Source organism: Somniosus microcephalus, chromosome 9, assembly GCF_052327205.1.
Source record: "Somniosus microcephalus isolate GS21.2 chromosome 9, FLI_Smic_1.0, whole genome shotgun sequence".
NCBI classification, from domain to species: Eukaryota; Metazoa; Chordata; class Chondrichthyes; order Squaliformes; family Somniosidae; genus Somniosus; species Somniosus microcephalus.
The window spans coordinates 229902961-229929642 of record NC_140995.1 but is presented as its reverse complement, the minus strand read 5'-3'; the positions used below and the strand labels follow the sequence as shown (position 1 = coordinate 229929642).

Below are 26682 nucleotides of genomic sequence, written 5' to 3'. Positions count from 1 at the left end.
CATGCGCATTTTTTTTATGACCAGTGCAATTTCAGAAACCGTTTCTTTCAATAATATATTTAATCTCAATTAAAATACGTTTATCTGCACTCTTATTTTCCCTCCCTTTTCTTTTGTGGGGTTTGTAGGTGGCTTGAGATGTGAAGTAGTGATTCAGTGGGCGTGTTAATAAAGCTGCCTTTCTACTCCGTTCTGGGGGAGCGGCAGGCTCAGTGCTACGAAGCGTGATGGTGAGCGGGTGAAATTTCGCACACAAGCTGGATCCAATTATAGATTATTCTGCACCTGGCACATTCATTTTCATTCTCGCTTTCCTGTATCGCAAGGAATGGCCAGCATTTATTGCCCATTCCACCTTGCCCTCGGATGGTGGTTGGGCGCTGCCTTGAACTGCCGCAGTCCGTGTGGTGAGTGTGATTCCGCAATGCTGTAGCAGTTTAATGCGACCTAGTGGTTTGCTTAGGTCCCTTTTAGAGGACAGACAGGAGTCAACCACGTTGGTGAGGGACTGGAGTCACATATAGGCCAAATCAGGTAAGGACAGCAGGTTTCCTTCCCTAAAGGACATTACATAAAATATACAGCGCAGACACAGACCATTTGGCCCAACTACATTAATTGGTTGCTGTATGAGTATAGCATAGCTTGATCAGTTCTTTGCATCTCTTTTTAATGGTCGTTTTCGGGATGTTGGCGTCACTGGCAAGGCCAGCATTTATTCCCCAGCCCTAGTTGCCCTCCAGAAGGTGGTGGTGGGCTACTTTCTTGAACCGATTCTTCTTATTCCTTGTAGCAGTTTGATAAAATGGAATAAGGATGGTTAAGAGTCATCCCCGCTGGCTTCTTGTCGCTAAAAGTTTGGGACAAAGCCTCCAGCCTATTTGCAGAAGTGAGTTTGATTGGTCGGATATTAGAGTATCGGGCAGTATCTAGCCTTGCTGGCTTCTCTGATTTTTTTCAGGCTTCATGGGAGACTTACGGTGTCTGTAGCAGCCAGCGAACCAGCAGAAGATATAGTGCGGGCTGTCCTTTGCAGGAAAAGCTTACAGAAAGAAAGCGGATGCGTTGGATCTTAAAGTAACCTCAGTGACTCTTAACCTGCTGTCCAGTGGTTTCCCTGCAGAGCCTCTTCCCTATCAGTAAGGTTGGACCAGGCTTCAGTTCTGGTCCAACCTTTCTCCAGTGGTGATCACTGAAAAAAACTACTGCAGCCACCCCACAGTTGATGGTGGTAACAAACGTGTCCCTGACGGGGTGAAATGTCCACCTGCAGAGGATTTGAGCTCGGAGCAAGGGGGCAATAGCGGGAGACATCAAGGGCAGGGAGGCTGACTCTTAAACACCTTCTGACCGTAGCATAGTTTGTGTGGTCGAGCATAGTTTGTGTGGTCGAGCAACGCTCCAGTGGACCTCTACTTCAGCAATTATAGGAGGAAAGGATAAATTGTTCCCGCTCCGTTGTCACGATCCCCGTAGCATGGGATTACTCGCGCTCATCATTTACCCAAGGTAGGCAACGCAGCGGCAGACACTGACTCCTTGTCCAAATGCAACCAGTGCATCTCCCAACAGCGAATTCTCTTCCTACACTGCACATGCCCTTCTGGATTCCCCCAAGTGTCCATCCCAATTGGTACCCTCCTTTTCCTCACAGCTCACCAGTTCATGTAGTTTGCCATTAGCTCCTGTGTTTTTGCAGGAGGTACAAACACACATCATACTGGCAACATCTTATCTACCACTCAACAAGGATCTCGCACATCATTAGCAATGAGCAGAGGCAGGAGGCAACTTGGCTCCACACCCCCACCTTTCTCAATCTCCCTCTCTTTGAAACGACTTGAACTCCTCTCCCAGCTCCTTGCCTGAAATTCCCTGTTTGAATCTCGCGGTCTGGCTTCCCCCTCCTTCACACAGCATTGAACGGCCATAGCCAAAATAATGAATGACCTCATCTCTGACAGTGGCCATGATGTATTATTGCTCCTTCTCGGCCTCTACAGTGTTGGGTACAGTTGACCATGCCGTTCTCCTCTGCTGTATTGTCTGCCTCTGTGGGACAGCCCTTGCAAAGTTCAACTCTTGTCCAAATGTAGCTAATGCATCTCCAACAATGGCTTCTCTTCACCTTTAAACCAGGCTATTGGTCGCGCTTCCTAATCTCTTCCTCCATGGCTCTGTGTCCATTCCCTACTTTTTTTTCCCTCCCCCCCCCCCCCCCCCCCCAAAAAAACTCTAAAGCAACTTGTTGAATGTACTGTAGAAATGTAAGGTGTTTTAGGGAGTGTTCAAGTGTGGGGCCCAGCCTACCATTCATGCACCCCCAGAAGAGACCAATGGAGTGCCAGAAGGGCACCTCTGTTGCTGGCACTCTCATTAACCTCCAGCGAGAACTGTGTCTCCCTACAGATCACCTCTGGGTCTATCCACCCTCTCCAGTATATCCCAGTGAGGAGTCCCCAGGAGGACTCGCCTCAGCTGGATACAGAGCCTGGCACGAGAAAGGGATCGCCAGATGGCTAGCTCAGGAGGTACAAGTTGTCAGTTAGGCCCATCTTAATTCATCCATCAAGAAAACCCCTCCATTTCATCCCATTCCAGGGTTTCTTCCTCCACTACTCTGGGAGTTTATTCCAAGTATTGGACAGTCGCTGCATGAAGAGGAACTGCCTGATGCTAACGCTAAAGTAACTGTTTACTAGTTTGAACCTCTGTCCCTTCTCCTGCTCCTACAGTCAGTGTCTTTAAAGAGTTATGACAGATTATGGTAATTGGCAAAAGAACCAGGGGGGCGTTGAGAATTTATTTTTTCATGCAGCGAGTTATAATCTGGAATACACTGCCTGAAAGGGTGCTGGAAGCGGATTCAATAACTTGCAAAAAGGGAATTGGATAAACACTTGCAGGAGAAATGTTTGCAGGGCTATGGGGAAGGGTGGGGGAGTGGGTCTAGTTGGTTAGCTCTTTCAAAGAGCCGGCACAGGCCGAATAGCCTCCTTCAGTGCTGTATCATTCAATGATTCTAGGTTAATGTCTCCGATCCATGCTCTTCCTTGGAACAGCAGTAGGCCATTCAGCCCCTCAAGCCTGTTCCGCCATTCAGCCCCTCAAGCCTGTTCTGCCATTCAATGAGATCATGGCAGATCTGCGAGCTAACTCTATATACACGCCTTTGGCCCATATCCCTTAATACCTTTGGTTAACAAAAAGCTATCAATCTCAGCTTTAAATTTAACAATTAATCGAACAGCAATTGCTGATTGCGGAAGAGTTTTCCAAACTTCTACCACCCTGTCACAGAAATCACAGAAACCCCACAGTGCAGATAGAGGCCATTTCGGCCCATCGAGCCTGCACCGACACATATCCCACCCGATCCCCGTAACCCCACGTATTTAATCCCCCTAACACTAAGGGTCAATTTATCATAGCCAATCAACCTAACCCGCACATCTTTGGACTGTGGGAGGAAACCGGAGCACCCGGAGGAAACCCACGCAAACACGGGGAGAATGTGCAAACTCCACACAGACAGTCGCCCGAGGCCGGATTCGAACCCGGGTCTCTGGTGCTGTGAGGCAACAGTGCTAACCACTATGCCACCGTGTAGAAGTATTTCCTAATTTCACTCCTGCAAGGTCTGGCTCTTAATTTTTAGGCTATGCCCCCCTAGTCCTAGAATCCCCAACCAGCGGAAATAGTTTCTCTCTATCTACCCTATCTGTTCCCCTTAATATCCTGAAAACTTCAATCAGATCACCCCTTCACCTTCACCAGACTGAAGCGTGCACACTTGAAATGTCATATCCTGCCTTTTCAGATGCTGACTGACCTGCCCTCTATTCCCAGCATTTTCTGGTTTTAGTCCAGAACAGATGAACCCTTTATTTGATCTTCACTAAATGTAAATTGGTGCATTTACCTTAACAGCGAGAGCGCTTCAGTGTCATTTGCTGCATAGGAAGCACTTTTTGAGCTGTTTGAGAGATACATAAACTCAAGTTCTTTCATATTTGCCTCCGGCTTCACAGCAAACCAGGCGGCTCCCAGACAAATCTTGTGGCTTTATTTAATGCAAAAGAGGCACTCCTTGTTTTATTTACATTGCAGCATCTGAGGTAGTGTGAGGATACTGGGACCCCTTCCAATTTCACTCAAATATCCCCCAACCTCCTCCCTTACTATTCCCCAGAGGGTGCTGATTCATGTTGAGGGTACATCAGGTCTCCTTTGCATCACCCTACTGGCTCTCCTCCAATCCCACACCCCCACATGGGCACTTTCTAGCAGGATAGTATCCTGGATGATAGTTTCATAATAAAAAGAAAGAACTTGCATTTTTATAGCACCTTTCACGGCCTTGGGATGTTCCAAAGCGCCTTACAGCCAGATTAAGCACTTTTTGAAGTGTAGGCACTGTAGGAAACATGGCAGACAATTTGCACACAGCAATGAGATAATAACCAGAGAATCTGTTTAAGTGATGTTGGTTAAGGGATAAATATTGGCCGGACACCAGGGAGAACTCCTCTGTTCCTTCAAATAATACCATAGGATCTTTTACATTTAATGTCTCACCCAGAAGATGTGACCTGCCGATACGGTTTAGTGCTCACTCAGCACTGCACAGGAGTGTTGGCCTATATTCTGTGCTCAAGTCTCGAGTGGGACTTGAGCCCACAAACTTCTGACTCAGAGGCAAGAGTGCTGCCCACTGAGCCACAGCTGACACATGATTCAGTGCATCTGTCATAATGTATTTGGGGCTTTAGAGACACAATGCTGGTTTAAAAATAGCATTTTTATTCTCTTCCCTGCTGTTCATATTAAAAGTTTTTTTTTGCTGTTTCAGTAAATGAAACACTAAATGGTAACAGTTTTAAAGGCGGTGCAAGAACAGAGAAACCTGGGGATGCTTGTGCACAAATCTTTGAAGGTGGCAGGACAGGTTAACAAAACAGTTAATAAAGCATAGGCTTTAGAAATCGAGGCATCGAGTACAAAACATAACCTAACAGGAAGCTATGCTAAACCTAAATAAAACACTGGTTCGGCCCGTGCTGGAGTACTGAGTCCAATTCTGGCATCACACTTTAGGAAGGACGTAGAGATTTACTAGAATGGTTCTAGGGATGAGGGACTTCAGTTACGTAGACAGACTGGAGAAGCTTGAATTGTTCTCCTTGGGGCAGAGAAGGCTAAGAGGAGATTTGATATATGTTTAAAATAATGAAGAGTTTAGATAAATAAAGATGAAACTTTCCAATGGCTGCAGGGTCAATAACCAGAGGGTACAGATTTAAGGTGATTGCAAAAAGAGCCAGAGGTGACATGAGGAAAACATTTTAGGACTACGATCAATCGATTTTTGTTAGAGAAGGGTATCATGGGATATGGTGCAAAGGCAGGTAAATGGATTTACTATACAGATCAGCCATGGGCTAATTGAATGGCCTACTCCTGTTCCTATTTCTTGGAGGCCAATAGTGTGTGATAGCAGTCTTGGTGCTCCCTCTAATGGCAGCAGCCTGATAGAGCTGCTTTTCCTTAAGGATATTGGCTGCAGTAAGAGTGCACTAAGGTGTAGCCCAACACCAACACGGTTTTATTTTTATGTTGTCATAATACTGTTGTTACATTTACTAGTTTCCAACACCTGTGACTCATCCAGGCACTGCAGTGTATTATGTAAATCTACATTTTACAATGTATACAAGCTGTCGGCTGTGGCTCAGTGGGTAGCACTCTAACCTCGGAGTCAGAAGGTCGTGGGTTTAAGTCTCATTCCAGAGACTTCCACACATAATCCAGTGCAGTGCTGAGGGGGTGCTGCACTGTCAGAGGTGCCGTCTTTAAACCGAGGCCCCGTCTGCCCCCTCGGCTGGATGTAAAAGATCCCATGGCACAGTTTGAAGAGGTTTTGAAGAGCAGGGGAGTTATCCCCGGTGTCCTGGCCAATATTTATGCCTCAACCACCATTATTAAATCAGATTATCTGGTCATTAGCACGTTGCTGTTTGTGGGATCTCACTGTGCGCTAATTGGCTGCCGCGTTTCCTACAACAGTGACTACACTTCAAAAAGCGCTTTGGGAGGTCGTGAAAGGTGCGATAGGAATGCAAGTGCTTTCTCCTTTACATTTGAACCTTGGGATCGAGCCCCTTCGATGATACCCCCGGAGACGCCCCGTGCTGTGTGACAGAAACAAGAAACAGTGGAAGCATCGCAGAAGGTTTTAACAAAGAGCGCCCGACAGCATCGGGCAGCCACTCAGTGGGGGAGTCCAGAATCAGGGGTCACAGTCTAAAGAGGTAAGCCATTTAGGACAGAAATGAGGAGGAATTTCTTCACCCAGCAAATAGTGAACCTGTGGAATTCTCTACCACAGAAGGCAGTTGAGGCCAATTCATTAAATATATTCAAGAAGGAGTTGGATATATTTCTTAAGGCTAAAGGGATCAAGGGGTATGGGGAGAAAGCAGGGACCGGGTACTGCATTTGGATTATCAGCCATGATCTCATTGAATGGCGGAGCAGGCTCGAGGGGCCGAATGGCCTACTCCTGCTCCTATCTTCTGAGAGTCTTGGCTTCTGTAATTATACCCTCTAGCCAATTGGTGGCGCTGTAGGCATTAAAAGATTTTTAAATTGCAGTCCCCACCCCTCGAAATGGCCAGTCGCCTGTATCGGCCAAAAATAGCGATAACCATTTGCATTAACGTCAATTTCAGGTGCCCTGTTTAGAACAGGCAGAAACAGCTACGCTTACTCGCTCCTTCACGCCTCACAGTCGTGATCTACAACATTCTTGTGAATTACACAAATTTTCAGGGTCACGGATTGTTGTCTTGGCCCCCTGCAGCCAAAGGAATCGACAATGGGCTCGTGAAACAAGTGAGCAGCTTCCAATGATGTTATCTCATCACTTTCGCGAGGTGGGCGCTGCGGGGCTCGGGGTCTGACGGTCCAGGGAGCTGCGGTTGCTGATGAGTGATAATGTTCTTGTTATGTCGTGTTACCTACTGGCCATCGCGTATCGTGGGCAAACTGTGCTGGCACGAACACGCCCGTTATAAGTAGTGGGGACTGTATATAATAAATTTATTTTTAAAAAAACACACCCAACACCAGTATGTTTCAAATACTTTAATAGGAAAACCTTACTGGAAACAGCACAAGAGGACACGCAAATATTTAAAAACAGTTACTAAATACACCAAAAACATCTCTTATAAAAAGTAAAGCAAACAATGGGATCTACTTTATGAAAAATATTAAATTTTATATTTCAGATCCGATAAGAAATTTAAGTTCGTACTATATAAAAAAAACTCTCCCAAATGCTGGCGTTGTTCAGAAATCAAAAATTGTTTTAAAATATTTTCAAAGCTGCATTGTTGGAAAACGAAAAAGAAAAAAAATCAAATACATAAATCTGCCTGCTCTTTAATTTCACACTCCCTCCTGCATTGAAGATTCACACACGCGTAACCGAGAATAGCCAGCGCATGCTCAGAGATCATTCCGCCACCCGCTCCCCAGCACCCCGCCACGTTCAAGAGTTAGAATCTCAGCACCCCATCGATTAACATATCCCACACTCTTCTCCCCTTCCCTGCACGTCCCCGTTTCCTCCCCTTCCCTGCACGTCCCCCCAACATATCCCACTCCTCCCTCCCCCCCACTCCTCCCTCCCCCCCCTCCACCCGCCTCCCTCCCCCCCACTCTCCTCCCTCCCCCCCCACTCTCCTCCCAACCCCCCTCCACCTGCCTCCCACCCCCCTCCACTCCTCCCTCCCCCCCACCTCCTCCCTCCCCCCTCCACTCCTCCCTTTCCCCCCTCCTCTCCTCCCTCCCTCCACTCTCCTCCCTCCCTCCACTCTCCTCCCTCCCCCCTCCACTCTCCCCCCCCCCCTCCACTCTCCCCCCCTCCACCCTCCCCCCCCTCCACCCTCCACTCTCCCCCCCCCCCCTCCACACTCCTCCCTCCCCCTCCCCCCCACTCTCCTCCCTCCCCCCCTCCACTCTCCTCCCTCCCCCCCTCCACTCTCCTCCCGCCCCCCCTCCACTCTCCTCCCTCCCCCCCTCCACTCTCCTCCCTCCCCCTCCCCCCCCACTCTCCTCCCTCCCCCTCCCCCCCACTCTCCTCCCTCCCCCTCCCCCCCTCCACTCTCCTCCCTCCCCCTCCCCCCCACTCTCCTCCCTCCCCCTCCCCCCTCCCCCCTCCACCCGCCTCCCTCCCCCCCACTCTCCTCCCTCCCCCCTCCACTCCTCCCTTTCCCCCCTCCTCTCCTCCCTCCCTCCACTCTCCTCCTCCCTCCACTCTCCTCCCTCCCCCCTCCACTCTCCCCCCCCCTCCACTCTCCCCCCCTCCACCCTCCCACCCCTCCACCCCACTCTCCCCCCCCCCCTCCACTCTCCTCCCTCCACTCTCCTCCCTCCCCCCTCCACTCCTCCCCTCCCACTCTCCTCCCTCCCCCTCCACTCCTCCCCTCCCCTCCACTCTCCTCCCTCCCCCTCCACTCTCCTCCCTCCCCCTCCCCCCCACTCTCCTCCCTCCCCCTCCCCCCCCACTCTCCTCCCTCCCCCTCCCCCCCCCCTCCTCCCTCCCCCTCCCCCCCACTCTCCTCCCTCCCCCCCTCCACTCTCCTCCCTCCCCCCCTCCACTCTCCTCCCTCCCCCCCTCCACTCTCCTCCCTCCCCCTCCCCCCCCACTCTCCTCCCTCCCCCTCCCCCCCACTCTCCTCCCTCCCCCTCCCCCCCACTCTCCTCCCTCCCCCTCCCCCCTCCCCCTCCCCCCACTCCTCCCTCCCCCTCCCCCCCACTCTCCTCCCTCCCCCCCTCCACTCTCCTCCCTCCCCCCCTCCACTCTCCTCCCTCCCCCCCTCCACTCTCCTCCCTCCCCTCCTCCCGCCCCGCCCTCCACTCTCCCCCCTCCACTCTCCTCCCTCCCCCCCTCCACTCTCCTCCCTCCCCCCCTCCACTCTCCTCCCTCCCCCCCTCCACTCTCCTCCCTCCCCCCCTCCACTCTCCTCCCTCGCCCCCCTCCACTCTCCTCCCTCCCCCCCTCCACTCTCCTCCCTCCCCCCCTCCACTCTCCTCCCTCCCCCCCTCCACTCTCCCTCCCTCCCCCCCTCTCCTCCCTCCCCCCTCCACTCTCCTCCCTCCCCCCCTCCACTCTCCTCCCTCCCCCCTCCACTCTCCTCCCTCCCCCCTCCACTCTCCTCCCTCCCCCCCTCCACTCTCCTCCCTCCCCCCCTCCACTCTCCTCCCTCCCCCCCCTCCACTCTCCTCCCTCCCCCCCCTCCACTCTCCTCCCTCCCCCCCCTCCACTCTCCTCCCTCCCCCCCCTCCACTCTCCTCCCTCCCCCCCTCCACTCTCCTCCCTCCCCCCCCCTCCACTCTCCTCCCTAACCCCCCTCCACTCTCCTCCCTAACCCCCCTCCACTCCTCCCTCCCTCCACTCTCCTCCCTTCCCCCCCAAGGAAATAAAATGATAAACAGCCACTGACTACTACCAGATAGGAAGAATAGACTGATTTTAAATTATTCTTACACTTTGGTTGGGGGAGGGGGGGTGGAAAGGAGGCTAGGAGTTGAAAGTTGGGCTTGTGGGGGAAGACTTCAATGCTAACTCCCCCGCCCCCGCCCCAAGGTGATGCAATGTTTAAGCGCGCTCCCCGCGGATGCGACGAGCTAGCTGTATGTCTTTTGGCATGATGGTCACACGCTTGGCGTGGATAGCACACAGGTTGGTGTCTTCAAACAGTCCCACCAGGTAGGCCTCACTTGCTTCCTAAAGGGGGAGGGGGGGAAAAAAAGTTAAATAGTATTGATGTATAATACAAAGATCCTCCGTCCAAACCAACTTACTCTCCTGAAATACATGGAATCTACAACACGGAAGCAGGCCATTCGGCCCACCCAACCCGTGTTTACCCTCCACACCACCAAATAGTCCTAATCACATTTACCTGCCCTGTTCCCATAGCCCTTCAACCCCTTTTCCATCATCCCTCTATCCAATCTAATCTTGAACGTTGACAATAATTTCTGCCTCAGCCACTAACCCTGGAAGTAAATTCCACAGCCTCACAACTCTCAGTGTAAAGACATTTCTCCCGCTCTTTGTTCCAAATCTCTTGCATTTAAGCTCGTACCTCTGGCCCCCTCGTCCACTGCAAACAGTCTGCTTCTCCCTACCCTGCCCCAGCCTATCATGATTTTCAACCCCTCTATCAGATCACCCTGCAATCTACTTTGTTCTAAAGGAAAAAAGTCTCAATTTTCCCCCCAAGTCCTTCTTCATATTTGTATTCCTTCATTACTGGGCAGCATCCTAGTGAATCTACATTAAACTGTCTCTTAAAGCCTCAATATTCTTCCCATAGTACGAAGCCCAATACTCAATGTGTTCAAGTTACACACATGCCAGGTGCATTCCAGGCCAGATAGGTGAGTGTTGACGGGCTTTTACCCACGTCCCTTTGTTTTGCAGTCTCGTGTCAATTGAAACAAACCTTATCAAATGCCTTCTGAAAATCCAAATATACTACATCCACTGGTTCCCCTGTATCTACCCTGCTAGCTACACCCTCAAAACTCTTAATAGTTTTACCAAACACGATTTCCCTTTCATAAAACCATGTTGACTCTGATGAATCATAGTGTGATTTTCCAAGTGCCTTGTTACGTCCCTAATAACAGATTGCTGCATTTTCCCTACTACTGCTTTCAGGCTAACTGGCCTATAGTTCCCCATTTTCTCTCCCCCTCCTTTCTTGAACAGCAGATTACATGTGCTACCTTCCAATCCACGGGGACTGTTCTAGAATCTGGGGAATTTTGGAAGATGACAACCAATGCATCCACTATCTCTGTAGCCACATCTTTTAAAACCCTAGGGTGTAGGCCATCAGGTCCAGGAGATTTGTCGGTTTTTAGTCCCATTCATTTCTCCAGTACTTTTACTTTAATATTAATTACTTTAAATTCCTCACTCTCATTAGACCCTTGGTTCCCCACAATTTCCAGTATGTTCTTTGTGTCCTCTACTGTGAAGACAGGCTAATCATCTCTGCCATTTCCTATTCCCCATTATAATTTCTCCTGTCTCTGCCTCTAAGGGACCCACATTTACTTTTGTTAATTTCTTCCTTTTTACATACTTGTAAAAGCTCTTACAATCAGTTTTTATATTTCTTGCTAGTTTACTCTCCTATTTTCTCCCTCTTTATCAGAAGGGTAAGTGGAGAGGGGAAGCAGAAATAAACAAGGCGTTTCCCAAGAACTCAAATTAAGCCCGACGAGAGAGGGGTGAAGTCACTATCTCGGCACCATAAAAACCAAGAGGTTTGACCTCTGACAAGTTAGCTGACCTCTTAGTCCCAACTATAAAAGTGGTCCCACCCCTGCTGGAGAGTGCGAATGTGTAGGCATTGAAGCAGGAGGAGGCCATTCAGCCCCTCGAGCCTGTTCCGCCATTTAATTAGATCATGGCTGATCTGTACCTTAACTCCATCTACCCGCTTTGGTTCCGTAACACTTAATACCCTTGCCTAACAAAAATCTATCAATTACAGTTGTGAAATTTTCAGTTGACTCCCAGCCTCAACAGCTCTTTGGGGGAAGAGTTTTCCAAATTTCCACTACCCTTTGTGTGAAGAAGTGCTTCCTGATACCACCCCTGAACGGCCTGGCTCTAATTTTAAGGTTATGCTCCCTTGTTCTGGACGCCATGAATAAATATTGACCGGGACACCAGGGAAAACTCTTCTGATCATCTTTGAAATAGTGCCGTGGGATCTTTTACATCCACAAGGGGGCAGATGGGGCCTCGGTTTAACGTCTCATCCAAAAGACGGCACCTCCGACAGTGCAGCACTCCCTGCACTGGAGTGCCAGCCTAGGTATCGTACTAAAGTCTCTGGAGTGGGACGTGAATCCACCACCTTCCGATTCAGTGGCGGGAGTGCGACCCACTGAGCCACGACTGTTTCTCACAATGAACAGCGGATGAGGACAGTATTAGGCCCGGATACAACGCCCTCTGATTAAATACTGATCGTCAAGGCTCACATGCGATGAACAGCATTGGGGGGGGGGGGGGGGGTGGAGGATACAGATTGCTACCATTCTCCACCCGCCCACCCCATCCATCCAACCAACCTCTCGGGCAAGGAGTTACTGCCATCAAGAAGGGAAAAATAAATCACCTGCAAAGCGCCAATGGCGGCACTCTGGAAGCGCAGGTCCGTCTTGAAGTCCTGAGCAATTTCACGAACAAGGCGCTGGAATGGAAGCTTGCGGATCAGGAGCTCAGTGGACTTCTGGTAGCGTCTGATTTCTCGAAGGGCCACGGTACCCGGGCTGGGAAAGAAGGTAAGGCACAGTCATCGGTGGGTTCCAGCTGCGACCATATTTCAGAATAACTCGGGCACATTTTTATGATTTAAACAAACAAAAAAAAATTTTGATTTAGTTTTGACAAAAATAAATTGAGGGGGTTGGATTCGGAGCTGTTTGAGACACCTTGTTCACACACATAAAAATGGCCCTTCACTAACAGATGCCCATTTCCAAAGTCTGATCTTCATTCATCGTGACGGACATTCTTTTACACAGTGAGTTGTGATGGGGAATGCACTGTCTCAAGAGGGAATTGGATAAATACTTGAAGGGGAAACATTTGCAGAGCTCTGGGGGGAGAGAGAATGGGGCGGGGGGAGTGGAACTAATTGGAGAGCTCTTCCAATGGCTTGCTTCTGTGCTGTAAGGTTCTATGATCCTTGGTATATAATCCCGTAAAAAGAGGGGGAGAGAAAAAACCCAGATACTTACAAAAATACAGTGAAAGAAAACAAATATATTTACTCTTGAAACTCAACCATCCTCTCCCTCCCCCCCCCTGCCCACCCACCCAAAATAGCAGCACCTAGTCATAAATGTGGGGATTGTTATGAATCTTATGATCCATGAAGACTCATGAAATAACACTGGACGGCCAGCTGGTGGCGCCGTCCAAGGAGTATAAATACTCGGGCGTGGGCCCAGCTTGCCCAGGGACATTTTGTAAGACAAGGAACTAGTGAAGTACAACTAGACCTCCATGTTCTGAAACAAGTTGATTAAAGCCTTGCTTTATACTCAAACTAAGTGCGTAGTGAGTTTTATTACGTCAGGAATCATTTCTGGTCATAGAAACTTTCCCTTTAAAGACTGTGGTCATCAGAATTTTTCACAACACTTTGGGGGCAGTTCATTTCCATAGACTATAATCCATTTAGGAAAATTGCAACAGGATCTCCCCCTCTCCCCCACCCGAGGGCTCCGAGATGATTCAGTGAGTCAGTCTGGATGGCATCAAGGAGCAATGGAATTAACGTCAATGTCCCTTGGGTCAGGCAAGAGAACACTGGCTAGGGTTTCCCCGTGCTGGCCAGATTCAGCGGGCACTGCTGGTTAAGTGCCTGTGTGTGGGCCATGGGAGAGATTGGGATTGACTGCGAGGTCAGGTGATGCCTCTGTTGAATACCTCGCCGACGCTGTACCCCAGCCGGGCGGGGGTGGGTGAGTGAGTGGGGGAATGAATTGGCAAGAACCAACTCGGTAATAAAGCCGAGATCGGCTCAAGCCCAGGTCTAAACTTCAAACCCCCAATTAACACGTCAACCGCTGACCGGTAACGATGTGGCTTCTTCACGCCGCCGGTGGAGGGCGCACTTTTACGGGCGGCTTTAGTCGCCAACTGCTTCCGTGGTGCTTTGCCACCAGTAGATTTGCGGGCAGTTTGCTTGGTACGAGCCATCTTCCTTCCTTCCGAGTTGTGCTAGGACCTGAAATATAAACAGGACAAGAGGTAATTGCAGCACATCACGTGCCATACACTGTAATCCGCTGTATCTTCTGCAGGGCAGCGCCAAGGGACCCAATAGGATTGCCTCAAATGCAATGGGAATTTAACTTTCAAAGTTGTCATTATGCTTCAGTGTACCGAGATTTTTTTTTAATTAATTCCCGAGATGTGGACGTCACTGGCAAGGCTGACATTTATTACCCATCCCTAGTTGCCCCGAGGTGGTGGTGGATCCGAGTGGCTCGCTAGGCCACTCTACAGTCAACCATGTTGGAGTCACACGTAGGCCAGACTGAGTAATGACACAGATTTCCTTCCCTAAAGGACATGGGTTTTCAACAACAATCTGACCTTTTTTCCTTTTGTAAAACAAAAGAAATCAAATTCTCAAACTGCCCATGGTGGGATTTGAACCCACATTCTGCATTATTAGGCCAGACCTCTGGATTACTAATCCAGTAACATAACCACTACACTACAGTACCCTCATGATGGCCTGTCCTCACATTTCCACCAATGGCTCGCATGACCCACAGCTAGAACGGCCAAGTTGCCAGCCAGCTTGGAATGCACATCGCCCTCCAATACCCCACCCAGGGCCTATTCGTTAACGTGTGAACCCCAACAGTGAGCATCAGCCCGTGCACACTACGCAGCGTTGGTCGCTGGACAGCACTGGTCGATGGAGTCTCTCCTCCGTAACTCGGGGGGGCGCCCAGGCCCCAACCCAGATCAGCCAGTTCGGCAGAGACCAGGAAACAAACCCTGGACCCGCCTCGTCTCCGTGGTGCAGGAGCTCCCTGGATCAACTCGCTGAGCCAAGCGGGGAGCGCCAAAAGGTATCCAAGCAGCCAACTTGCTTTTTGGTGCTCAACCTTACTGGCACCTCCGAAAAGGAAAACTTCTACAGCACATGTTGCAGCTTCTTACAAGAGATAATTCACATGGTCGGCAAGTTATCGCTAAGTAAGTTAAAAGGTATTAAGCCCCATCTTGGAGTTTGAATGACAAACATAAGCTAAATGAACCTTAACCTCAACAGTTTTATGATCAGTCATCTCAATCCCACTCAACAACATCGCTGCCCTGTAATTCATCGCAGCGATGACACCAGATTATCCCCAGGCAACACAGCAGGTGGTCAAATCGTCCTTCAGCAACACCCTTTACATCCATCACGGGCTCATTCAGCTCAACATGTTGCAGACGATAGATACTTTGGGATAAATACTTGGAAGGGGAATAAATTGCAGGGTTATGGGGACAGAGAAGGGGGCTAGCTCTACCAAAGAGCCGGCACAGTCACAATGGGCCGAAGGGCCTCCCCTCCTGTGCCGGAGACCCGGTAAAGGCACCACATTGGCTCCGCACTCCTGCTGCAGGGTGGAAGGCACTCATTCCATTTCAATAGAGGTGGTTTACCCCGACTAGCTTTTAGGTAATCGGTCGGGTGAAGCTACTCTTATTTGTATATGTTAACAGGTAGTTTCTGACTCTCACTGGGAAATATGGACAACCTCTACCTCCATTATGAGATGGATTATCTCAACTGGAAAGGGGCAACCAGCTTAAAAAAAGAGAACAGTGAAAAGTAACGGAAACATAAATCATCTGCAGTTTGTAACTCTCTGGCGGGGGGTGGGGGGGGGGGGCGGGCAGAAGAAGCATTATTGAAATCTGGAGTCACACAGCTTGGGACAGTCATCAACATGGACACACTCCCATTCCAGTCAGGCAACATAATCACCGGCAGCTTCAGAACCGCACCACGGCCAATTCTACGGCCAGTGCAGACTGCCAATGGATCCAAACAACAATCATGGCTAAAATCCGAGCACCAATTTAAAAAAAAACTGCTCTGCACACAGAAAGCAAGAGTATTCGCAAAGAAGGAAAAGACTGACTTACATTCCATCCTGACCTGGAGGCTGAAATTTACAAGAATCTTCTAATCAACAACAACTTGTATTTATATAGCACCTTTAACATAGTAAAACAGCCCAGGAGCGATTATCAAACAAAATTTGACACCGAGCCACATAAGGAGGTATTAGGACAGGCGACCAAAATCTTAATCAAAGAGGTAGGTTTTAAGGAGCATCTTAAAAGGAGGAGAGGCGGAGAGCTTTATTGAGGGAATTCCAGAGCTTAGGGCCTAGGCAGCTGAAGGCACGGCCACCAATGGTGGACCGATGAAAATTGAGGATGTGCAAGAGGCCAGGGCTAGACAGACTGGATGCAGAGAGGATGTTTCCCCTGGCTGGGGGGTCTAGAACGAGGGGTCACGGTCTCAGGATACGGGGTAGGACATTTAGGACGGAGAGGAGGAGAAATGTCTTCACTCAGAGGGTGGTGAACCTGTGGAATTCTCTACCACAGAAGGCTGCGGAGGCCAAGTCACTGAATATATTTGAGATAGATAGATAGATTTCCAGACACAAAAGGCATCAAGGGGTTTGGGGAGAGAGCGGGAATATGGTATTGAGATAGAGGATCAGCCATTTTCATATTGAATGGCGGAGCAGGCTCGAAGGGCCGAATGGCCTACTCCTGCTCCTATTTTTCTATGTTTCTAGAACTGGAAGAGCGCAGAGATCTCGAAGGGCTGGAGGGGGTTACAGAGATAGGGAGGAGCGAGTCCATGGAGGGATTTGATAAGGATGAGAATTTTAAAATTGAGGCGTTGCTGGACCAGGAGCTAATGTGGGCCAGCGAGCACAATTATACTCCAACCTCACCCTGTGGATACTGAACTATTTGACTTTGTGGCCTGAGCGGCAGAATAATTGAGCATTACTTGGTCTAAATTCCTCTCCTTATAAAAAGGATAAGAGGAGCTCACTGATGTCTTTGTCACTTTTGGACCCATCTCTCAACTCCAAAAAGGTCCAAAGTCAACTGATCCTCCCCAGAATGCTCCGATTACCACATGTCTGTCCTCTCCTTAGTCACCATCCCAAAATGCATCAACTCACAGTTCTCTGTATTAAATTTAATTTGACCCCTCTACCGGTCTGCTAACCTGGCTATGTTCTTCTAAGTCGCTAACAGTGTAACAGGATCTTATAACATTCACCTGAACCACTGGAGCAGGTAGGCGTGGCCTTGGTTTAACATCTCACCTAAAGGACAGGCAGCTCTGACAGTTCAGTACTCTTAACAATGCTACACTGGAGCATCAGACCGATCCCTGGATCGTAGCAAAGACAAAGTCCTAAACTGATCCTTAAACAACTTAAGACCTATGGAGCAATCATTATGTGGAACGTTTCACTTTACTAGAGGTTGGCACTGAGCAGGAAGGGCCTTTTTTTTGAGAGAGAGAGAGGTAGAGCAAGTGTAGTGGGGAACATTAGCAATTCAGACATTCAAAGGAACAGAGGGTGTGGGTTGGATACGTGTCGGGAGAAGATTTCCTAGATAAGTTGCAGTGAGGCCAGGAAGACGACAAATGGTATGTTGGCCTTCATAGCGAGAGGATTCGAGTACAGGAGCAAGGATGTCTTGCTGCAGCTGTACAGGGCCTTGGTGAGACCACACCTTGAGTATTGTGTGCAGTTTTGGTCGCCTTATCTGAGGAAGGATGTTCTTGCCATAGAAGGAGTGCAGCGAAGATTCACCAGGCTGATACCTGGGATGGCAGGAATGACGTATGAGGAGAGATTGGGTCGATTGGGCTTATACTCGCTGGAGTTTAGAAGAATGAGAGGGGATCTCATTGAAACTTATAAAATTCTAACAGGACTGGACAGACTAGATACAGGAAGGACGTTCCCGATGGTCGGGGAGTCCAGAACCAGGGGTCACAGTCTAAGGATAAGGGGTAAGCCATTTAGGACAGAGATGAGGAGGAATTTCTTCACCCAGAGAGTGGTGAACCTGTGGAATTCTCTACCACAGAAGGCAGTAGAGGCCAATTCATTAAATATATTCAAGAAGGAGTTAGATATATTTCTTGAGGCTAAAGGGATCAAGGGATATGGGGAGAAAGCAGGGACAGGGTACTGAATTTGGATGATCAGCCATGATCTCATTAAATGACGGAGCAGGCTCGAGGGGCCGACTGGCCTACTCCTGCTCCTATCTTCTATGTTTCTAAGAGATTTAAAGACTAGGACAGAGATCTTGAAATTAATTTACTGCAATCACATCAAGAGAGCAGTGGTACAATAACCTGCCCCAAGTGTTGAGGTAAAGAGTTTGTGCTCACGATCCCCAATCCACATTCAAGTTCCTGATCTCAGGTCTGTCACAGCTGGGCAGGTCACCTGCTGGCAGCTGGCCCAGAGGAGTGGAAACCGGCAGAAATATGGAGCCAATTAGAAGTGCCAACTCAGACATGCGTTGTGGACGAAGGGGCAGGGAAGAGAAGCGGAGAGAAAATAATTTGATGGGGAAAATGTGCTCCCTTCATGGCTCGATGGATAAATGTATGATGTGGTGTAGCACAAACCAAAGCAGGCAAGGGAGGTCCCAGGTCAGATCCATAACATGTGCAGAGTTAGCTGCAGAATGGTGCTAGAGTTGGCCAGTCCAGGATCCCTCTTGACATGGTTGTCCAGTGCCTCCTACTGGGTGCGTGGACTTCAGGTTGCGCCCAAATAAAAATACAATCAGGCCCCAAGTGTGATGCTTTCCGTAGTCAAATGGCCTACCACCAGTGCCCATGCTAGCATATGAATAATTACCACCCAGTCAGCGATCGAAAGAGTCATCGATAGTGCCATCAAGTGACACTGACCCACCAATAACCCGCTCGCCGATGCTCAGTTCGGGCTCCGCCAGAACCACTCGGCTCCAGTCCTCGTCACAACCTTAATCCAGACATGGACGCAAGAGCTGAATGCCAGAGTAGAGGCGAGAGTGTAGCTACCTTCGACATCGAGGTAGCATTCAGCTGAGGGTGGCATCAAGGAGTCCTAAACTGAGGTCAATGGCGATCAAAGGGAAAACACCCAGTGGCTGGAGTCGTAACTTGTCACAAAAGGCCAATCATCATAGCCCTAGGAGTTCCTCAGGGCAACATCCTCAGCCCAACCATCTTTAGCTACTTCAATGACCTTTTCTCTGTCATGAAGGTCAGAAGTGGGGCTGTTTGCTGTCCAGTGTTCAGCTCCATTCACAACTCCTCCAATGAAGCAGCTCATGCGAGCCCACATTAACATCTTAATTTGGATGGACATTCAAATCCCCAATCCCCCTCCCCATCGCACTGAATAGTTAAAACAAAATAAGGAAATTTAAAGCATATTGTAAAAAATTGGGCAGTGGGGAAAGAAACCATCAACATTACCAGGAATGGAAGACAGACAGACAACAACAACTTGTATTTATATAGCGCCTTTAACGTAGTAAAATGTCCCAAGGTGCTTCACAGGAGCGTAAATCAGACAAAATCTGACACCGAGCCAAAGAAGGAGACATCAAGTCAGTTGACGAAAAGCTTGGTCGGTTTTAAGGAACATCTTAAAAAGGAGGAAAGGTTTGGGGTGGAAATTCCAACGCTTAGGGCCCAGGCAGCTGAAGCGTGTCATTAAAAAAAAAACTGATTATATCTTATTGAAACAAGGGCAAAAGCAATTTTTTTTTTTGGTCAGGCGGTTGTTCACTTCCTATTGTTTGTAAAATAGGAGGTGCCACTTATGCCGATGACTAATAGGAAGCCCAGATTACCTGTACACACACCGTAAAATGGACTCCATTTGAAGTGTAAACATCACTTAGGAATTGAAAAGAAAATCTGGACTAAACCCACTCAAAAAAGATATATAAATACAAACTTCTCACCCTGGTGTAGATTAAGCGCCTGAGGAACCAAACCAGGAAGCGAGCATCCTGCTCAAGCCTGCCTAACCAGCCCAGTCTCAATAAAACAGCAACTCAGGCTGGTGAGTCAGATAGAATTGGCATTATCTACACCTCTGGGATTTCCTGCCAGGATTTTTTTTTTTTAAATCAAAAACAAATCCAATTTTAACCCTTTCCCCCTTTCTAAAAGATAACTCAAAAAGTCAAGCTGGCTGAGTGAGGGGAGCTCCAGATTCAAAGCGAATCTATTTTTAAAATGGGCGATACGACAAGGGAGAAAGAGACAGAGCAAAGATGGTGAAGCTTTGCAACAGCTGCAGGCGAAGAAACTAAAGGGGGAAAAAATAAATGAGTAGCACGTCCGGGTCCCCCTCTCTCTTTTAAAAAAAAGAAAACTTTTGGGAAGAAATAATTTGCAACAAACGCTAATGCAAAAAAAAACCCAAACAAGAAACACTTTTAAACCCATTTTCGGAAGTAAAAAAAGTCCCAATTCTTGTACAGAGCTCATTCGACGGAATAAAACAGTTTGCACGGTCAGAATTGTTATGCATTGCAACACAATAATAAAAGGGGCAGAGAAAGCAAAGTACAAAAACACACGGGAGTGAGAGAGGCGAGCGAGGCAGAAATGGAACACTGACCCGGGAACTCGCGCGAATTTACTACAGTGTTTCGGGCACAAAATGGACACCTTAAAGTTTGTTGCAGCAGCTCTGTACACCCCCTTCACAAAGAGCTGGCTACAAAGTCAATGCAAACAGGGGAGAGAGGGGGACACTTTGTAGAAGAAGTTGCCACCTAATGCTTTAATGCAACATGCTGCCACTTACCTTCTCTTTTTCTCCCTGCCTTGTTTCCCCCCGCGCGAGCCTCTTTTGAAAATATTTTTTTTTAAATATAATTCCCCCCTTTCGCTGCAAAACACAATTGAAGAAGATGGCTGACTGGGGCCTTCCCAGAAGCTCCTGCGGCCAGGCCTCTCTCTCTCTCTCTCTCTCTCTACACATACACACCCACTAGAATGGAAGCAATGCACAGCTTACAAGCTGATTGTAAGAGGATGATGAAGTGGTGTAGAATGGGGGAGGAATATTAACCCTTTTCCCCCCATCCCCCGGACAACACACCCAATCTCAAAGTGATAGGGTTTCCCCCTTCCTCCATTGTGTGGCACATGAGGACAAATAAGCAGACAAGAATTAAAAGATTTATCTTGTCATTTGTTTGACAGTCACACTTTTAAAGAAAGAAGGAAATGCTTGCATTTCTACAGCACCTTTCACGACCACTGGACGTCCCAAAGCACTTTACAGCCAATGAAGTGTTTTTTGAAGTGTAGTCACTGTTGTAATGTATGACGCATTTAAGTAGTGTATAAAACTTGATTTCACCCCCCCCCCACCCCCACCCTCACCCTCACCCCCAGTTTTCTCTCCTCCTCAGAAGGTGGTGACTCATGCTGGCCTATGTTTTATTGGGCACCAGCACTTCTTTGGGTGTCCCACCCCGTACCATCCCGCCCCGTCCCGCCCTGCCCCCCCAACCCACCGTTACCCCCCCCCCCCCAGCCCCATCCCATCCCGTCCAGTAAATTAGAGTTGTTAACCATCCAGGATGGCCCTGGAATCTCCAGGAATTCGAGATTGATCATCAGGGCACTGCTGCCAGCAAACCCGGGAGAAAAATCATAGGCGCGTCAAAAAATTGTGTTTTTATTTTAAATTTTCAACGAACGCTTTTGTTTATTAGTTATAAAAAAATATCGGACGTGGAGAATAAAGGCTGACCGACAGTCAACAATCACCCAGTCGGGTAATGAAGAGTCTAGTCGCTGTGCGATTGGCGTGGGAAGGCAGGCGTGTCGGCCGACCAATGGCGGTTGGAGGCGGGAGGTCATGCGATGACATCTCCAGGAATATGGACAACCAGAGTTGGCAACCCTAGTCTAGTTGCTCCAAGCAGCCGCTCTTCCTGTGGATAATTTTAATGCTCTCTACGCGCCACAAGAGAGCGGAGCTGGTCTTATATTCCTACCGGCACCCACCTGCACCCCTCGCTGCCTGAGCCAGAAACTATGTCAACATCCATTTTAGATTGGACAGGCAGGTGAACGAAAAGGAGTGCCATAGGAACAGGGAGGAGTCCATTCAATTAGATCATGGCAGATCTGTACCGCAACACTTACACACCTTTGACCCATATCCCTTGATACCCTTACCGGACAAAATTCTAACTATTTCAGTCTTGAAAACATCAATTGACCCCCAGCATCCACAGCTTTTTGGGGGAGAGAGTTCCAGATTTCAAGTGATGCGAGTTGAAGGAATGTTGGAAAAGGGCGGGGAGATGTGATTTGGACTATTTGCTCGAGTGGAGGGTGAACGCCGACACAAGCTGATTGGGCCGAATGGCCTGTATCCGTGTTGTACCTTCGATGTATTTCTGTGTATAACTAACGTTTATGTAATGCCTTATCACATCTCAGAACTATCTTGAAGTGCACACCATGTGGTGAATTTACTAAGTGAGCCAGGAAAATACCTCTGCAAAAATATCACATAATTTTAAACAGTGTTGGGGTTGGGCTTGCTCTGTGCGATATTGGTAACAGATGTGTTTAAGATAAATGTGATAACAACTTAGTTAAAGTAGGAATTTCACGCATCTGTCACTCGTATCGCACAGCGCGAATTTTCAGCCATATCCTGTCTTGAAATATAGGGGAATACGTCTCAAAGATTCGCCAGATGCAATATTTCACTAATGGGGTGGGCTTGACCACAAAGCAAAGGAGCGACAAAGTCACAAAGTTGTTTCTCATCTTCTGGCTCCCCGTTGGATAATTGGAACCCGTGGATCTCTGGGAACTGTTCACATAAACAGGAACAAAACCAAATGATAAGTTTAAACGAGTTAAAAAATATAGTGAAAAATTAGTAGACGTACATACAACTGGTTGCATTTATACTGTATCTTCATAGAATCCTAGAATGTTACAGCACGGAAGAAGGCCATTTGGCCCATGGTGCCTGTGCCAACACTTTGAAAGAGCTGCTCAATTAGGCCCACTCCCCCGCCCTTTCCCCATAGTCCTGCAAATTTTTCCCCTTCAAGTATTTATCCAATTCCCTTTTGAAAGTTACTATTGAATCTGCTTCCACCACCCTTTCCGGCAGTGCATTCCAGATCATAACAACTCGCTGCGTAATTTTTTTTCCTGATGTCGCCTCTGGTTCATTTGTCAATGTAGTAAATGCCCCAAGGTGCATCACAGAGGAGATACGGGCTTTGAGTGGTGGGGGAAGAGTTAGGAGAGATGCCCAAATGTATGGTCACAGAGGTTTTGAGGAGGCTATTGAAGGCAGGGAGAGAGGTAGCAAGGGGGAAAGAGTTCAAGAGAGTAGGACCACGACAACAGAATGATGGAGTGAGAGAGGTTGAATGCACAGGAGGTCACCAGTGGACAGAGGGCACTGGTTGGGATGCAAAGATGGCAAGGTTGGAATAGATAAGGTGGGATGATACCATGGAGGGACTTGTAAAAAGGGGCAAAGATTTTGAACTCAATGTGCTGGGAAACAAGAAACCAGATACTTTCTAGGTGGTGGTTAGGGAGATCTTTTATTTACATAATAATGCCTTCTTATGTCTCAAACATATCTCAAAGCTCTTCACATATAAAGAATTGGTTTGCAAAACATGATTATTGTTTTGTAGGTGAATATAGCAACCATTTTGCACACAGCAAGATCCCACCAACAGCAATGAGACAAATGATGAGTTAATCTCTGTTTGGTTATGTTGCTTGAGGGAGGAATGTGGGCCAGATTGTTAGGAGAACTTCCTGTTCTTCTTCAAATAGCACAGGAGGTCCTGTAGCTTCCAGTGGTCCATTAGATCGTCCTTCAAACCAGGAACATTTCAGCTTTCTTCCACAGTCTCTGCTGATTTAGTTTGACTTTGGCCAGGCTGACATTGGGGCTACAATTGGACTCAACACCAGTGGGCTGCAGAGGGTAGAAAAGCCATGGTTCATGCTCGCTGTCATTGTCCACCTCCACTGAATAGCTCATGTGGGTTGACATCAGGTGAGGAAATGGAGCAGCCTTGGCTGTGATAGCCCTATGGTCAAATAGCCTGACTGGACTGAACACGATAAGAGGCGCCAGAGGACTGTCAGCTAGAACGAGGAAAAAAAGAGACTTGCATTTCTATAGTGCCTTCCACGACCTCAGGACGTCACAAAGCCAGATCTGGCTGGACCACATAAAGCATTATCGGGTCCTACTCTTGTCTGCCAAAACTGCTCACTATTCCAGGATCATTCTGGAATGCAAAGATAACCCCCAGCTACTATTCTCTACTGCTAACCATCTTCTTAAACCCCTCTCCCCTGTCTCCTCCACTCTCACCTTCAACAAGTGTGAGGAGCTCATGGACTTCTTTGTCTCTAAGATTGAGACCATCTGTTCAGCTGCCTCTTCCACTTCCCTTCCTTCCTCTAGCCCACCGGGCCAAACTTCCTCTAAGGTTCCCCCTGCCCTAGCCCCAAACTCACATCTTCCTCCAGTTTTTCTCTGATCTCCCCTCTTGACCTCTCCATGCTCACCTTGTCCATGAGATCCACTTCCTGCTCCCTCGACCCTATTCCCACTAAAATGCTGACCACCCAACTTCATTTTCTGGCTCCCATGTTAGCTGACATTGTTAACAGTTCTCTCTCATCAGGTACTGTTCCCCTCTCCCTCAAATCTGCCGTCATCACCTCTCCTCAAAAAAACAACACTTGACCCGTCTGTCCTTGCAAACTGCCGCCCCATCTCCAACCTTCCTTTTCTCTCCAAAGTCCTTGATCATGTTGTCACCTCCAAAATCCGTGCCCATCTTTCACAGAACTCCATGTTTGAATCCCTCCGATCCTGTTTCCGCCCTTGCCACAGTACCGAAACGGCTCTCATCAAAGTCACAAATGACATCCTATGTGACTGTGACAAAGGTAAACTATCCCTCCTTGTCCTTCTTGACCTGTCTGCAGCCTTTGACACGGTTGACCACTCCATCCTCCTCCAACGCCTCTCCACCATTGTCCAGCTGGGTGAGACTGCACTCGCCTGGTTCCATTCTTATCTATCTAATCGTAGCCAGAAAATCACCTGCAACGGCTTCTCTTGCCACTCCCGCATTGTTACCTCTGGTGTCCCCCAAGGATCTATCCTTGGCCCTCTCCTATTTCTCATCTATATGCTGCCCCTTGGCGACATCATCCGAAAACACAGCGTCAGTTTCCACATGTCTGCTGATGACACCCAGCTCTACCTCACCACCACTTCTCTCAATCCCTCCACGGTCTCTAAATTGTCAGACTGCTTGTCCGACATCCAGTTCTGGATGAGCAGAAATTTTCTCCAATTAAATATTGGGAAGACTGAAGCCATTGTCTTTGGTCCCTGCCACAAACTCTGTTCCCTAGCCACCGACTCCATCCCTCTCCCTAACATCTGTCTGAGGCTGAACCAAACTGTTCGCAACCTTGGTGTCATATTTGACCCTGAAATGAGCTTCCGACCACATATCCGCGGCATAACTAAGACCGCCTATTTCCACCTCCGTAACTTCGCCCATCTCCGCCCTTGCCTCAGCTCATCCTCTGCTGAACCCCTCATCCATGCCTTTGTTACCTCTAGACTTGACTATTCCAATGCACTCCTGGCTGGCCTCCCACATTCTACCCTACGTAAACTTGAGATCATCCAAAACTCGGCTGCCCGTGTCCTAACTCGCACCAAGTCCTGTTCACCCATCACCCCTGTGCTCACCGACCTACATTGGCTCCCGGTTAAGCAACGCCTCGATTTCAAAATTCTCATCCTTGTTTACAGATCTCTCCATGGCCTCACCCCTCCCTATCTCTGTAATCTCCTTCAGCCCCACAACCCCCCCCGAGACATCTGCGCTCCTCAAATTCTGCCCTCTTCAGCATCCCTGCTTATAATCGTTCCACCATTGGTGGCCGTGCCTTCTGTTGCCGAGGTCCTAAGCTCTGGAACTCCCTCCCTAAACCTCTCAGCCTCTCTCCCTCTCGTTCCTTCTTTAAGACGCTCCTTAAAACCTACCTCTTTGACCAAGCTTTTGGTCCTCAGCCCTAATTTCTTATTTTGTGGCTCGGTGTCAAATTTTTGTCTTATAATACTCCTGTGAAGCACCTTGGGATGTTTTACTACGTTAAATGCGCTATATAAATACAAGTTGTTGTTTACAGCTAATTAAGTACTTTGGAAGTGTAGTCACTGTTGTAATTTGGAAATCGCATCCCAGTGTGTTTAAGTGAGCAGTGGAGAATATTGGGAATAAAAAAATAAAGGCAGATGTAATTGACATGGATCTAAATGTGGATTAAATTGCCATGAGCAGAATTGCGGATGTGAATCCCGGTACCAACACTGGGCCATTAATATACCCTCCCGGCCCACACTGTTGCTTTCGGACGATGGTACATTTACATGCGGCTAATTTCAAGATCACAGAACAGAGATAGGAGGAAGGCCAACCTGCTGCTCTTGGCCCATCTATCCACAAAGGCCGACAGTCCTCCCAACACGGTATCCACTGCCTATTAAATGACTCTACTCTCCAGCCTGGAAATCCATTCCACGTGTTATTCTGGCTTTACCTATTGCACTCCTTTAATAGGCTATATCGCTCTATAAGCTCTCCCGTCAGCTTTCACATCCTTATTACCTGCCACCATTCTTTCTCAAAAGAAAGACTTGCATTTATACAGCGTCTTTCACAACCTCAGGGTGCCCCAATGTGCTTTACAGTCAATTAAGTACATTTGAGGTGTAGTCACCAATGCTCTTTTTAAGCTCTGCGGCTGTGCAGCGCGCCGGGGGTCCCGCGCAATCGGTGAGAAAAAAACACGCACGCACGGACTTTTGAATGAGCCCCGTAGCCTGTTAGAGAGGCCGCATGGCCCAAAAAATAAATTATGGGGAACATTGGTAGTCACTGGGAAA

The 26682-nt window shown here is 48.5% G+C and overlaps 1 protein-coding gene across 2 annotated transcripts; it reads right to left on the bottom strand.

Annotated features, from left to right (window-relative positions):
* Nucleotides 1-9441: 9441 nt before the first annotated feature.
* Nucleotides 9442-20651, bottom strand: LOC147113109 (histone H3.3A). Of its 2 annotated transcripts, none has more exons than XM_085997983.1 (4): nucleotides 19643-19664; nucleotides 13680-13835; nucleotides 12216-12369; nucleotides 9442-9796 (listed from the first exon to the last, which is right to left on the bottom strand). In XM_085997983.1, exons 2-4 carry the CDS (start codon nucleotides 13805-13807, stop codon nucleotides 9668-9670), a joined length of 411 nt encoding a protein of 136 aa, XP_085854109.1. In that variant the 5' UTR covers nucleotides 13808-13835; nucleotides 19643-19664; the 3' UTR covers nucleotides 9442-9667. The 2 variants fall into 2 exon arrangements, with proteins under 2 accessions (XP_085854109.1, XP_085854108.1); XM_085997982.1 differs by lacking the exon at nucleotides 19643-19664 and adding an exon at nucleotides 20497-20651 and having other exon boundaries at nucleotides 9443-9796.
* Nucleotides 20652-26682: the final 6031 nt, after the last annotated feature.

Excerpts from the sequence above, each read along its gene's own strand:
- LOC147113109 (XM_085997982.1), bottom strand. The coding sequence starts at position 13,807 with ATGGCTCGTACCAAGCAAACTGCCCGCAAATCTACTGGTGGCAAAGCA. Across the intron at positions 12,370-13,679 it reads AAGAAGCCACATCGTTACCG|CCCGGGTACCGTGGCCCTTC; the intron begins GTCAGCGGTTGA and ends CTTCTTTCCCAG. Across the intron at positions 9,797-12,215 it reads CCGCCATTGGCGCTTTGCAG|GAAGCAAGTGAGGCCTACCT; the intron begins GTGATTTATTTT and ends CTCCCCCTTTAG.